General features: G+C 42.8%; 1 protein-coding gene across 10 annotated transcripts in view; it reads right to left on the bottom strand.

Annotated features, from left to right (window-relative positions):
- Positions 1-13,520, bottom strand: part of plekha7a (pleckstrin homology domain containing, family A member 7a) — a 176,388-nt gene that overhangs the window by 18,562 nt on the left and 144,306 nt on the right. For 7 of the 10 annotated variants that reach the window (XM_080436725.1, XM_080436728.1, XM_080436733.1 and 4 more), the window contains 5 exons: positions 11,059-11,667; positions 8,676-9,252; positions 7,103-7,189; positions 2,813-2,866; positions 46-111 (listed from right to left, as the gene is read on the bottom strand). In XM_080436725.1, the coding sequence (XP_080292851.1) occupies positions 46-111; positions 2,813-2,866; positions 7,103-7,189; positions 8,676-9,252; positions 11,059-11,667 (1,393 nt within the window). The remainder of the gene's footprint in view (positions 1-45; positions 112-2,812; positions 2,867-7,102; positions 7,190-8,675; positions 9,253-11,058; positions 11,668-13,520) is intronic. The other 3 variants (XM_080436727.1, XM_080436730.1, XM_080436734.1) reach the window with 3 other exon arrangements.

The raw sequence follows: 13,520 nt of genomic DNA, 5'->3' as shown, positions 1-13,520 counted from the left end.
AATGCAGCAAAAGTTTCTAAGATGGTTTCATGATGTTCTACTTACGTCCACGTCACTTTCTGCCACTTTGACTGGTTTCCCAGAATCTTTCACGGTCTGACTTCCAAACACCTAGAGATTAGAAAACAAACATTTCAAGGTGCTGCATATGAGGTAAAATTACTACTTTATCATCCAAAATGGACACTAGGGGACTAAATGACAAAGACCAGTGACTACAGAAACTAAAGATGTATTGGTCATTAGGGTGTAAAAATGCATCAATGCATGGATCTTAGTGTAGGGTTTCAACTGCATAAATGTGGAATGTTAAAATACATTATGTTTTGGATGCAATCAAATCATGGTGAAATTATAGATTTCATGATGTGTAGATCAAATCATTGTGAGGTCAGAGATTTACACCCCTAATGGTCATTCATACATTCCCTTGAGCCTTGCATACTATACATAAAACATAGGGGTGAATTATTGGCACACAAAAAACAGCTCTTGCCATGAAAACTATGGCTATGGATACAACGCAGTTCAGAAATATAAAACAGTAAAAAATATATACAAAAAAAAAAGGGAAAAAAGTCCCCTGTATCTAGGAAACCACAACCAAAACAAACACATACTGTAGGTATTCATACAGTGTTTTAGTGGGGAATTGAAAGGGTTCTAACTCTTTTATTGCATATGCTAAAAATACTAAAATGAAGAAAAGAGAACATTTTCAATGTACAGTACAAGCAAATGTTTATGTTTTGAGCCCTAGGTGTCCTGAGGTGGGTTACTATCAGTGGACAAAATGGCCACTCCAACTAAAAAGGCCCAGTATTTGAAAAAGGACCACAACTCATACAGTAATCAGAGACAGAGATAAGATAGCACATAAGGAGTCATTATATCTGTGCAAAAGTGTCTGCTTTAAACCGTATGTTCAAATTGTTAGCATTGTTAAGGATCATACTGTTAAAAATGTGTCGGTACAAAATAGCTGCTATATAGAAAGGACAAGAATTGTTTTGGAATTAGGATTCGAATGATACTTGAAACAGTGTTTCAACATTTAGAACATACTCTGAGATAACAGAGGTTTAGGACTTTTGTTAAAGAGGTACGGTGAATCAAAAGATGATGGTAGAAGCAGCTGGCTTTTGAGCCACCGGGCCACAGCCACAGCCACAGCACATGCACTGCCGAGCCATCCCATGCCACTACTCAACGTCAACGCCTTCATCATCATCACCACCATCGCACGAGGAGAGGGCAAAGGTCACACAGAGGCTACATTAAGCCACAGACACGGCGCTACAAGCAATCGGATGTCATTTCTATGTATCCCAGGCAGTGTTGATTTCGTCGACTAAAACTATGACGAAAAATGTTCGTCGACTACCTTTTTTCCCTGACGAAAACTAAATAAAAACTAAGCTACGATGACTAAAACTAAGACTGCATTGTCAAATATATTGACAATTTTGTCAACAAATAAAAACTAGACTGAAATGTCAGGAGGGATTAGTGGAGAAGAGATCCAGTAGAACTAAGACAAGTCATTTTATGTTTGGTTGCGCTCGGATGTTGCGATCTGAAAATAGCAGATCTACAAGCTCACAACGCGTCGCGCTGCGACGTATTGTGAGCTTGTAGATCAGCAATTTTCAACATATAACCAAGTGTAAAATCAGCCATTACGACGCCATCAAGGCACCGCCAAAATACATTTTAGTCGACCAAATCAACTGTAGATTTAGTCGCCTATAATCTTATGACATTTAGTCGACTAAAACTAGAGAAAACCTAAACATTTCAGATGACTAAAATATGACTAAAACGAAATGGAATTTTATTCAAAAGACTATGACTAAGACTAAATCAAAATTTGCTGTCAAAATCAACACTGATCCCAGGCGCGTATAGGCTCTAGACAAACTCACACACATATAGACTGTACTGTACATGCGTATACAGTACCTGCATACTATATAAACATGCATGGGATTTCATGGGATGTTTTTCTTTACATCACACACAAAGGAACCCTGGGAGGCACACACAAATTATGAGCATAATATATAGATGCCCTACCTACACGCTAACAGCACAGGCACAGACACATTAATGCCGTACACACTCAAGAGCTTACGTTCATTAGGGGCCTGAGGGGCCCGGCAGTGCAGTGTAGTAGTAAACTGTGAACTGCGAGGATCAGCGGCTCTAGAGCTCTGATCTGGGAGTCAGAAACCACACACACACACACCAAAAGCCGTCATCACAAAATGGCGGTTGCTTTTGGCAGTTAGTTACATAATGGCTGTCTCAGAAGAAAAAATAAAATCACTAATTGCTAATACTGTCAGGGTGTTAGCATTGGAGGACAATCTGGCTGGGTATCGTTGGCAGACACTGATAAGCAGTTTTTTTAAATTTCAACCGTAAAACCAGTTATAAAACCACGTTGTATACATTATTGTATGCTATGTTGTGAATATGTTTTTGACAAAAACATATTCAAAAATACTTGAAACATTCAATAATTTCTATTTGGATAATTTAACGGTGTCAAATTTCTGTGAATAAGAAATTCAATAATATATAATGCTATTCAGAAATAATATTTTTAGCGTGCTCGGTTAAATTGTGTGTGAATCAATACTAAAACCAAAATACATTGCCCAGAGACCCAGCCCTTGTTGTCAGTTAGTATCAAGGCTGTGGGTGTTGGAGACTGAGTGAGCAGCACCATTAGTCAACACAAGAAGAATGCAAGAGAGAAGAGAAGGGGCAGCAGGACAAACAATGTCCCTCTGTCTCCATGTCCCACCTTTAGGTCCAGATATTCCAAGTCCCTTTTCAGCTGCACATAAGTGTCATCGGCCTACGGGGTGAGGAAATAAATAAACAAACGGATATGGATTATTGGTTTGAGGAAAACAAGGTTCAAATTGCCCTTTGTCATTACTGACAAGTCGTCTTCTATAAATCTAAACACGACAGGCACTGTACTGCAGATGGCATTCATTCAATCATATGCACCACACTCACACACCTGCCTTCAAAAACAATCATGGGGCTTAAGCTACACACACGTGCACACGCAGGCACGCACGCACACAAATTGTTTTCACAAAGTGTTTTCACAAACGCAGACACAATTAAATAATGTATGATTTTAGACAGACAGAGCATGTTTTATTTGTTATCTTACTTTAGCAACAGACAAACCTAGCACATTAAAACACATCAACAACAAGCTGCAGATGAAAATCGGCCCACAAAAACAGCTCTGCTTTGAAGCCAGTTTGCATCACTAAATCAAACAAACTTGAATCATGGCCCTAATGTGAGACACTGACATCAAAAGCCCAGTTGATGAAATATGTAACCAAAAATAGCAGCTAATAGAAGCCAAAGCATGGAATGGTTTCTAGAATACCAATTAGCGAACGGCATAGGCTGCACATGCTAGGGGCTGGCACCACGATAGAAGGAGGCTACTTAACACACCTGTGGACAACTAGCCAACTGCACATGCTATGACTAGCAGCACTTAGCAGCATGTAGATATGGAAGTTAAGTTAAGGCGACATAATGGATGGTGTCATCAAAGTCACAATATGGAAGCCAACCAAGCTTGTCAAGAACGAGGAAGCTGATGGTTTTTGAAGGCTGCCAGCTAGGCCAATAATCACAGCTGATCCATGACCACGGTCAGCTCACATCACCAAACCACCGGAGCTTTTGGTAGAGGTTGCTGCTAAAATATCTGTGACTTGTTCTGCTTTCAATCAATGTCATGTACTTTATGTACAACATTTATACATAAATATTCAGTGTTTAAAAAAAGAAAAGAAAGAAAGAAAGAAAGACGGAAGGCACTGGGCTGAGTTGGACCTACTGAAGATCCACAGCAACTAATGTTTGTCATTTTCTCCTCAAGGAAACCACCTGCTGTCTATCTACTGAATCTATCATTATCGATAGATACAGCACAAAATGTGTAATTGTGACCAATTCACTGTATGACCACTTAGAGGCAACCTCTACCAGCTGTGGGTGGTAGGACAAACAAGGCGGGCGTTCCATGCGGTCCCCCACCTGGGTGCCGCAGGGTCTCAAAGGAGCAGAGAGGCCCGAGAGACCGAGGTGGGACATCGTCGAGAGGCCGGGGTTGAGGAAGGGATTGGTGGCGGAAGAGGTGGAGGAGGTGGTGTTGGTATTGTTGTTAAGGAGGTGGTGGTGGTAGTGGTGGTGGTAGGGGTCTTTTGGGCCGTTGAATTGCTGGAGCTGGGCAAAGGTGTGGTGGCGTGCGGAGGCCATCTTGGCCTGGTGGCGGCGTAACTGGATAAGGAGCAGCGTGAGCTCCTCAGGCTGGGAGGCATCATAGGATGTAAAAAAAAAAAAAACATACCCTCTATTTCTCTGCTCAACTTGTTATCCTTTAATGACAGTCTGGGCAGCCAAGTCTCATGAAAAACAAAATGTTGTTTCATAATGTTTTCTTGGACATTAGTAGGACGGTCTGCTGGGATTCAGTCCCAGAATAGAAAGGAGTGTGCTGCACAGGTGGCTAATCTGAACCACAACACTGTCTCTGAGTATCTTACTTCTTGAATAAAAGAGAAGAAAACTGTCTACCACTTCACCCTCATGCATGTCATTAGGGCTACTGAGGGATTTCAGCACATCTATAGTACTTAAATCCCACTATGGATCTGACCGTTGTTCTCCTTCATGAAAGGTTATCCATATTACTATGGATAACACCATTAACTAAATGCCAAAGATGAGTAAGGTTTTGTACCCGCTCCACAAGGGGTGCAACTGTTAACTCTTTTACTGCCATGGACGCGTTTTCGAGTCAATTGGTACTTGGTCCACAGTGCCATTAATGCGTTAGACGTGTACATTTTTATTTTATTTTTTCCCTCAGAACCAGGAGATAACGCGATCCAAAGATTTGCTGCTCCATTCACTTCCCTGTTAAAATATTAGGGAAATATTCTGTATCTCGGCTCCTGTGTTTTACTATGTATTTTTGGCAAAACATGCTATTTTCAACTTGCCGCAACTATGGAACGGATTATCGCGATCGTATAATTGTTTTTCCCAAATTCTACGAGACCCCTGTGCGTGTAATGAGGGGATCACCGTGCGGACAGTGTTCACAGAAAATATTCCATGATTTTTCAAAGGTAGGTAAAACACTAGTTTTCGCTGGCACTGGGGTGACACTATTACAATTTTACTCTGGTAGTTAAAGAGTAAATTGAACGAATCGATATCATATATATATATATATATATATATATATATATATATATATATATATATATATATATATATATATATATATATATATATATATATATATATATATATATGATATCATATAATATCATATATATATTTAAAAAAAAAAAAAAAAAAAAAATCTATAAATTGCTTGCTCAGGGTGGGATTGTCGGGTCTCTTCTCTACATGTAAAGTGTCTTGAGACAACTTGTTGTGATTTGACACTTTAATACAATTGAATTGAATTGAATTTGGGGGTAAATTCATATTTAGGTTTTTTTTCTCTATACATTTTTCCCTTTTTTCATTTTTAATATAGTGGAAACAGTTTTCAAAAATAGCGCAAATATCAGATCTAAAGCTCACATGTTGCAAGCTTGTAGATCTGCCATTTTTGCCAAGTATAAGTTAGTTTAAAAAGTGGTTAATAATTCAAAAAACGCGTTGGTTAGTTTCGACATAATATACTATATAAAAATAAAACACACTTCTTGGTTATTGACATCACAAAAGTAATTGATAGACAAATCATTAAGAAAATAATCGATAGTTACAGCCCTTCTCTCCACCTAAAACATACTAGACTGTCAGCACTGTGGGTAATGTGAAATAACACAGCAATAACTTGGAATACAGCAATAACACTAATAATCTATTTATGAATTCACGAAACCTGTGTCTGTCTGTCTGTTTGTCCCAGGCATAACTCGGGCGCCGCCCGACCGAACGGTCCCATATGCCAATTTGGACAGACCAACTTTCAGAAAAACAAAAAACAAGAGCATCTATATTTGTCTGTCCGTGGACAAATATCCGTGTATGGGAGGGGTGTGGGCACCTGCTTCCCTGATTGGTTAACCTGACCCGTCGGCTTCACTGATTGGATGAGCTTTGTGTCACGTTTATACCATTTTGCCAATACAAGTGGCAGCCTGTGAGAAAATGTGGTATAAGCCTGAGACTTTTTTAAACTGAAATGCAATCATAAAAGCATTGAATTGGGCGCTGGGGGCGTGTCTTCTCCGCGTCATCAGTGCCCATACCCTAGGTGGGGTTGGCGAAAGGGCCTACTCTGTGTGGAGTTTGCATGTTCTCCCCGTGTCTCCTAGGGTAGTTAATACCCTCACAAAAGAATTTAGTAATCCTGGTCGCTATACCGCCTCCCCCATGACAGCCGGGGCGCCTGATGGAGGGGAAGGGAACTGGTTGGAATAACGTGTTCCTTCCACACACTACGTCCTACCGGGGAAACTCCCCCCTGTCAGGTGACAAGAAGGTCAGTTGGCTCTCATGCATTGAATGAGGTACAGTATAAGCTCGGCCCTGGGCTCCCTTGGCTGGTGGGGGGAGTGTAGCGTCCAGGATCACTTAGAAAATTGGCACCGGGTGAAAAAAGGGTTACAAAATCGTGGGATGAAAAAAAAAAACATTGAATGAAGGGAGCTTAGGTGGCGCAGTACCTATCCACCACGCGGACTCTAGAGAAGGGGTTTGAATCCCCAGCCGTGCATCCGGCTTGGCTGAGTGTTTATGTGAGAACAATTAGCCAATGTTACAGGGAGGGAAGCTGGGTGGGGAAGGACATTTATGCTGCTGCACCAGCCATTCTTACGAGCTGGGCTGGTGCCTGCCAACGGGGGGGGGGGGGGGGGGGATTGTTGGGGAGGGTTAATTGACTAATGAGTAAATTGGGAGGAAGGAGGGGCGGGAAAATAATTGTCTACTCTAAATACAAATAAAAAACTAGCTATTGAATAATAAATGTAGAGTATTTCCCATTAGAATGTTAAAGTTGTAATCATTTAAAACTTAGGCTTACCGTTTTGCCATGAAGGCTGGGGGCGCTGACTGTGTGTGTGATGTAGCCTGTCGGAGGCATTGACCGTCTCTCGATGGTTGCAGCCTGCTGACAACGCATTATTATAGCTTAATTTAAATTCAATCGATAGTATTTCTTTCTTTCTTCTTTTTTCTGTCTGTCTGTCTCTTTCTGTCTTTCTGTCTTTCTTTCCCAATTCAAACTCAAACTTCAAAACATACTCATGGTCCTCCAGATAATAAAACACATACTCAACCACGTCAATGTAAACACACAAACAGATGTTCCAAGATGTTCACATAAATTAGGTACTGGTAGCGCGTGGCCCTGAACATATTGTTCAATAAAACAAGAATTATCTTATTTCCAGAGGCATTTAGCGGCATAATGTTCTTGGCTGCGCGTGTCAATAACTTCCAAGCTGTTTTAAGAGATCTTGTGCATACATTTATATGTAAATGTGTCGAACAAGCACACAAAAAAACCCCACAAGCACTCATTTATAACTCCACAATAAAATGTAGAAGGAACACCAGTCACTGTGCTTTGATACAGAAAAAAGGCACAACAAAACGTGATGTAGATCTAAAGACCTACAAGGAAATCAAGGGCATGACACCCCCTTACATTCAGGACATGATCCACCCCTCCATCTCTTCCCTGGAAATCAGTACATCTATCCATCCCTTCCCTACAACACTCGGGCCATCACTACAAGCCATCCTAGACTCTTCTCCATCCTGGTTCCCAATCTGTGGAGTACCCCCCCCCCCTTTCTACCCCACTCTGAAAACTCACTTCTTCAGACTCTATCTCACCCCTTAGCACCGCAGAATACTCTGGTATTCTAGTTACTTTGTACTAGCAGTTAAATCAAGCATCACGGTAGTTCAGAGTCAGACAGGCATGGAAGTCAAGCTGGTCCCACGCTCATTCCCCCTCAAATCACATACGCCCTCAATCCAACACAATACTGTATGCCCTCAATCCTAATAGCTCAGTCTTTTTAAGCAGAACGCCACTCAATCTTTCATGCTTCATGCCCAGCGTAGGTCACAATCACCTCTGCTTATTGGATACAAAAAACAAAGTGGCCCTTTTCCTTCCTTCACGTCATGTTAGGATTTACCTTTTATGTTTGTCTCAAATGTATGTCTCTATTCTGAGCATTTCTCCATCATACGATTGTCTTTATCATTGCACATTTTGGATGGTTTGAATATAATCATGTTGGCAATTTAGTTTCATTGGAAGACACTTGATAAGAGAGAACGCACTAAAATCTAAGCATAGTGTGCAAACATTTTTTGTTCAATAAACATCATGGGTCCAAATATGATGTCAAAATATGTTACAAAAGATTGTGTTTTCTTGTCGTTTCTTGTGAAGGTGTATTCAATTCCTTACTGCAACCAAGATGTTATTTTTTACAAATGAAATTGTGAAGTTGAATTATAATTATATTATTTATTATATAATAATATAATAAATATATCATTATATTATATAATAATTGTATAAAGTGATCAAAGGGAATGATGTAGATTGTCCAGAAAGCAGGACAGGATCTTACCTTGAGCAGCTGAGACTTTGTCCTGCGGGGGGAGGCGGCGAACGGGACCTCCACCACCGACCTCTCTCCCATGGGCATGACCGTCACCCGGTCGGCAGGCGTGTGGGGCCTGCGCATGGGCGAAATGCCCCGGCTCGGGGGTCCCGGAGGCGGGATGTCCGCGGCAGTGGGGGGCACCGACACGCAGCGAGGCGGGTGCGGCCCTCCACCCTCGGTACCGCTCCTGGAGGACGAGGGAGGCACGGCGGAGGGCGGCCGGGTTCCGAACGGGTAGTCCGGCGCGGGGGTGTACAGCGGGGCGGTGGGGCTGCCGTGGCGGAACTGGTGCCTCTGCTGCCACTCGTACAGCTGCCAGACGGCGGCGCCGGTCGTGGGGCCGCCGGGCCCCGTCTGCTGCTCGGGGGTCAGACGGAAGTGGCTGAGGCGGTCCTGGGCGTACTTGTACTCTCCGAGGCGAGCGGCGGGGGGCGGGCTGGGGCGGGAGGTCTTTGGCAGAGTCTGGTAGGCCTCTTTGGTGGAGAACTTGGGCTGGGTGGGAGGGGTCCGCCGAGGGAGGGTGCTCTCTCTGGATGGAGGGCTTTTCGTTTGGAAGAAGAACAGTGGTTAAGCAGACGTTTAAGTACAGTATAGGGCACCGTTTCCCAAACAGTGGGTCGGGACCCATGTTTGGGTCACGGACCAATTTTTATGGGTTGAGTAAATATCCTTTTTTTTTACATAAAAAAAAAATCCAAAGATTTAAAAGGGTTTAAACAAACAAAAAAATACTTTTAACCAATTAAAAAATATTCATTTAAAAAAAAAAGTATTTCATGAATAATATATTCCCATGAATAAATAAATAAAGTTTAAGAATGGTGAAAATAGCAGATCTCACAACCGCGACGCGTTTTGAGCTTGTAGATCTGCCATTTTCACTAGTTTGGGTCCCGGGCAAACGTCACATTTTTCTTTTGGGTCTTGAGCTAAAAAGTTTGGGAACCACTGGTATAGAGGATCTATCTGTCCCCAACTTTATTGTCTTCATCTCATTGGCTAGTGCTATTTGTTTGATTTAGATAGGAGAGAATCGGGAATCTGTGAGTACAGAGACGCAGAACTACAGTACATGAGGATGTTGCAGTTATGCAGTTGACACACTATCCAGTCAGTTATCAGAATGCTCCTTGCTTTAATAGTTAATTAAATTAAACTACTCTTTTGGAATATAACAAAGATTATATTATGTACATACAATGTATTATTATGAATTATTATATTACTTGTTCACTATAAGTGTGCTGTACTTTTTCCACAGTAGGCTACTTTTCCTAACCACTAGAGGGAGGTGTTTGCTGGGTTTATTTGTTAACATGCAATGTACATAATTATGTAATTGGATGTATGCTGTTTGCATACAAGGCCAAGTTTATTGTTTAGATGGCATTTCATTTAGACAGGTGCTGGGTCTGATATCTTTGCCTGCTTACTAATTACGTTGTAGCACTTAATTGCTTTCTCAGCACTTTACTTTACTTGACCAAGGTTCACACTGCTTACTTACTCTATCAAGGTCAAGCGATAAATCACTAAATTGCAAATTACCCAACTAGGACAATATAGTACTGCTGATTTTCTACAGTAAGATGAAAGCAATAACATTTCTCAAAGGACAGTATACCCATCAGCACTTGCGGTTCTGGAAAGAGAGCAAACAAACTCGGGATCATTGATGACCTGGCCTGGGAAACCAAAGTCCCTCTGAGCACCGCTTCTCAACCAGTGGTCCACGGACCACTAGTGGTCATTGGCATAATTACAGGTGGTCCCAAAAGGAAAACATTTGCAATGCAATATATATTGTACGTGAGAATTTGTATTAAACTAATATGTGCAGTCTGGGGAAAATGCTTAAAATTAAATAATTACAAAGCACTTCATATACTTATTTGCGTGCGGTGTCGCACACAGATCTGTAAGTGCAAGACACCGGCGTGGAGCTTAGTATAACTCCAGCTTAGATCATTAACCACTTAAATCCCAGCATCCGTATTGTGGGGAAAGCTTTCGCTGAAAATAGCCGATCGACAAGCTCACAACAGTTGTGAGCTGTGTCGATCTGCTATTTTCAGCTTAAAGCTTTCTCCACAATAACAGAAAACTGAAAACACACTAGCATAGAGCCCTGAGGGACTCCGCTCACCCAAGTGGTTAATTTTAAACATTAATAAAATTAAAATAATACAAATATATATAATAAAAGAGAAAATGACTGCTATGCCTTCTTAGGTGGGGTGGGTGGGGGGTGGTGGTCCTTGAGCATTGTTCTAAATATGCTAGCGATCCAGAGCTAGTGATGGAGAACCAGTGCCTATATATGAGGTCAGTAAAACATTCCACATACCCTTTGTGCTCAGCTCTCTGCACGTGCACCCATTGCTGCACCTCCTCCAAGGTGCTCCTCCTGTGCTGCTGGTTGTGTAAGTCTGCGGGGGGCAGCGTGGCGCCGGGAGGGGTCCTCAGGTAGGTCCCTGCGCCGATCCCGTTGGGTTCCAGGATGGGGCTGGGCGTGGACACCAGGCCGTTCCTCGTGCACGCGGCGGCGGGCGGCAGGGTGGAGGCGGCGCGCGAAGGAGCGCGCGACGGAGCCCTGGAGCCCGCCGCGGACGACGGCGCGGACGGTTCGGGATCCATTTGGCGGACGTGGTGGCCGGAGACGGAGGTGTCGGCCGGCAGGGAAGCACGGGGGTCTGTCTCTGCGGCGGGAGAGCCCATCATGGGGAGCTCCGTCACAGAGGAGGCGGTGGTGGTGGGAGTGTCTTTTTGGAGGCTGGGGTGCTCCTCGGCGTCGGGGTGGTGGATGGGTTCGAGGAGAACCTCGTGGACGACGGGCTGGGCAGTCTCGGGGTCCGGGGTCTCGGCGTTGACTCTGTGGTTGACGTGGTTGGTCTGCTGCGGGAGGGCCTGGCCCGGGTCCAACGCGTCTGCTGTGGATTCCGACGTCTCTGGCGGTCTGGGGAGGACAGACCAGGGTTGCTGAGTTCACTTAATGGGTCTAAAATATTTTTTACATGTTTGTCCTATGTGAGCATGGATTGTCTGTTATAGCTCAATGCAAATCAAATGGGGACTGTTCAGCCACATTATGTATAAGAACATTAGGTACAAATTCTAAACTACAGTCAAATCTGCAATGTTCTGCTTGTTGGTTTGTTTCGTGTAAATACTCCACCATGCCTTCCTATGTATCAACACACTTAAGCGGCTTCCACACCAATGATTCGCAACGCAACGACTTGCAACTTGCAACAGAATCCCAAAACTGAGGTTTGCAATTGGACACAACAGTTCACCGCTGAGCTGCGACCGAAACTGTCCCTAAACTGGACAGTGACAGACACGTCAAGGCGAGAAACACGTCAACCAATTATATTACATTATATAGACTACTCTTGTAAAAAAAATATGAAATAGCTATACGCTATCCTTTACTTCCATTTGCTAGCTCTATTTTTCTCTCACCTTCTCGGCAGGGTACATGCGTGTGTGTGAGAGAGAGAGAGAGAGAGAGAGAGAGAGAGAGAGAGAGCGAGAGAGTGAGAGAGAGAGAGAGCGAGAGAGAGATAGAGAGAGAGAGAGACATGTAATGGTAGAATAGTGTGAGCAATGTATTTGCGATCAGAAATGCGTTGCAACTTTTTGTTTGCGATTGGACAAGTTGAATCACTTGCGACACAATGTGCCGGCATGCATCGATCTGCAAAGGGGTATTTCAGACTGTTCTCTGCAACGGCCTGCAACGGTTTCATCATGTTGTGAATTACTGATGTGGACTAGGCTTTAGACATGGCCTTACAGACGATGTACAAATAACTCACAGACTTTTCTTTTCTCCAATTTTAGATTTGTGCTCCTATTGCTTTGGCTGTCTTGGTGTGATGATGGAAAGCAATAAATCAAGTCAAATTCTTATTATGTGTGATACATGGCCATGTAGTCCGTCCACCCATCTGAGGCAATGCAATGAAGCGCAATGAAGCCTTGAACTTCAGATGAAAGGCAAAAGGCCACATGAATGTTTAATCTTGTTTTCTCTTTTATTCTGGATTTTTTCCCCACTTGCTTTCTCTCCCTGACATTAGATAATTCCCCGATGTGTTGGTAGCATCATTAGCTTTCCTGACAGCTGATTTTTCACAGACCTCTCAGAGGGGCTTCAGTCATTCACAGTTGATGACAATTGGGTTTCATTTGACCATTTCTCCCCTGATTCCATATGAGGGTTTGTGCCCTTTCAAAGGTTGGCACAACCACAGCCGCTGTGGTCTGTTTGGTCTGAATTTGAACCGGATGGCTGTCAAAGCAGAGATAAACTCCCAGTATGCTCGGAGACTTGCTTATGGGGCAGAGGATTGCGAATGACTGCAACCACACACCACAGAGCATTAGAGAGAGGGAGGGAATTTGAACACAGGGATGGAGAGAAAGACGGAGAGCAAAGACAGACAGAAAAGATAAAAAGAGATATACTGTACAGACTATGGGCAACTGGCGGCCCGGGGGCCGCATCACCTTCACTTAATGCGGCCCGCAGGTTAATATCGGAATACTGATATATTATTGATTTCAGCTGTTGATTGATTTCAGCTGTTCCAATTCCAAATTGCAAACATGGCCCGCATTAATTACGTCTATATTAGTAGTTTAATGACTATCATTAAAATGTTATTGTCTTTTGTATGTCCAATGTATTTGTATTTAAGTTCTTAAAGTTAACATAAGTATAACTAAATGCATTTGAAATTAAATACAAATTTGACTTTTCAGGATGCCAATAAAAAAAAATAGCAAAAATAGCCAATGGGC

The sequence above is a fragment of the Gymnoscopelus braueri genome, assembly GCF_963280865.1.
Source record: "Gymnoscopelus braueri genome assembly, chromosome: 9".
In the NCBI taxonomy this organism is placed as follows: Eukaryota; Metazoa; Chordata; class Actinopteri; order Myctophiformes; family Myctophidae; genus Gymnoscopelus; species Gymnoscopelus braueri.
This window is presented reverse-complemented; position numbering and strand designations above follow the sequence as displayed.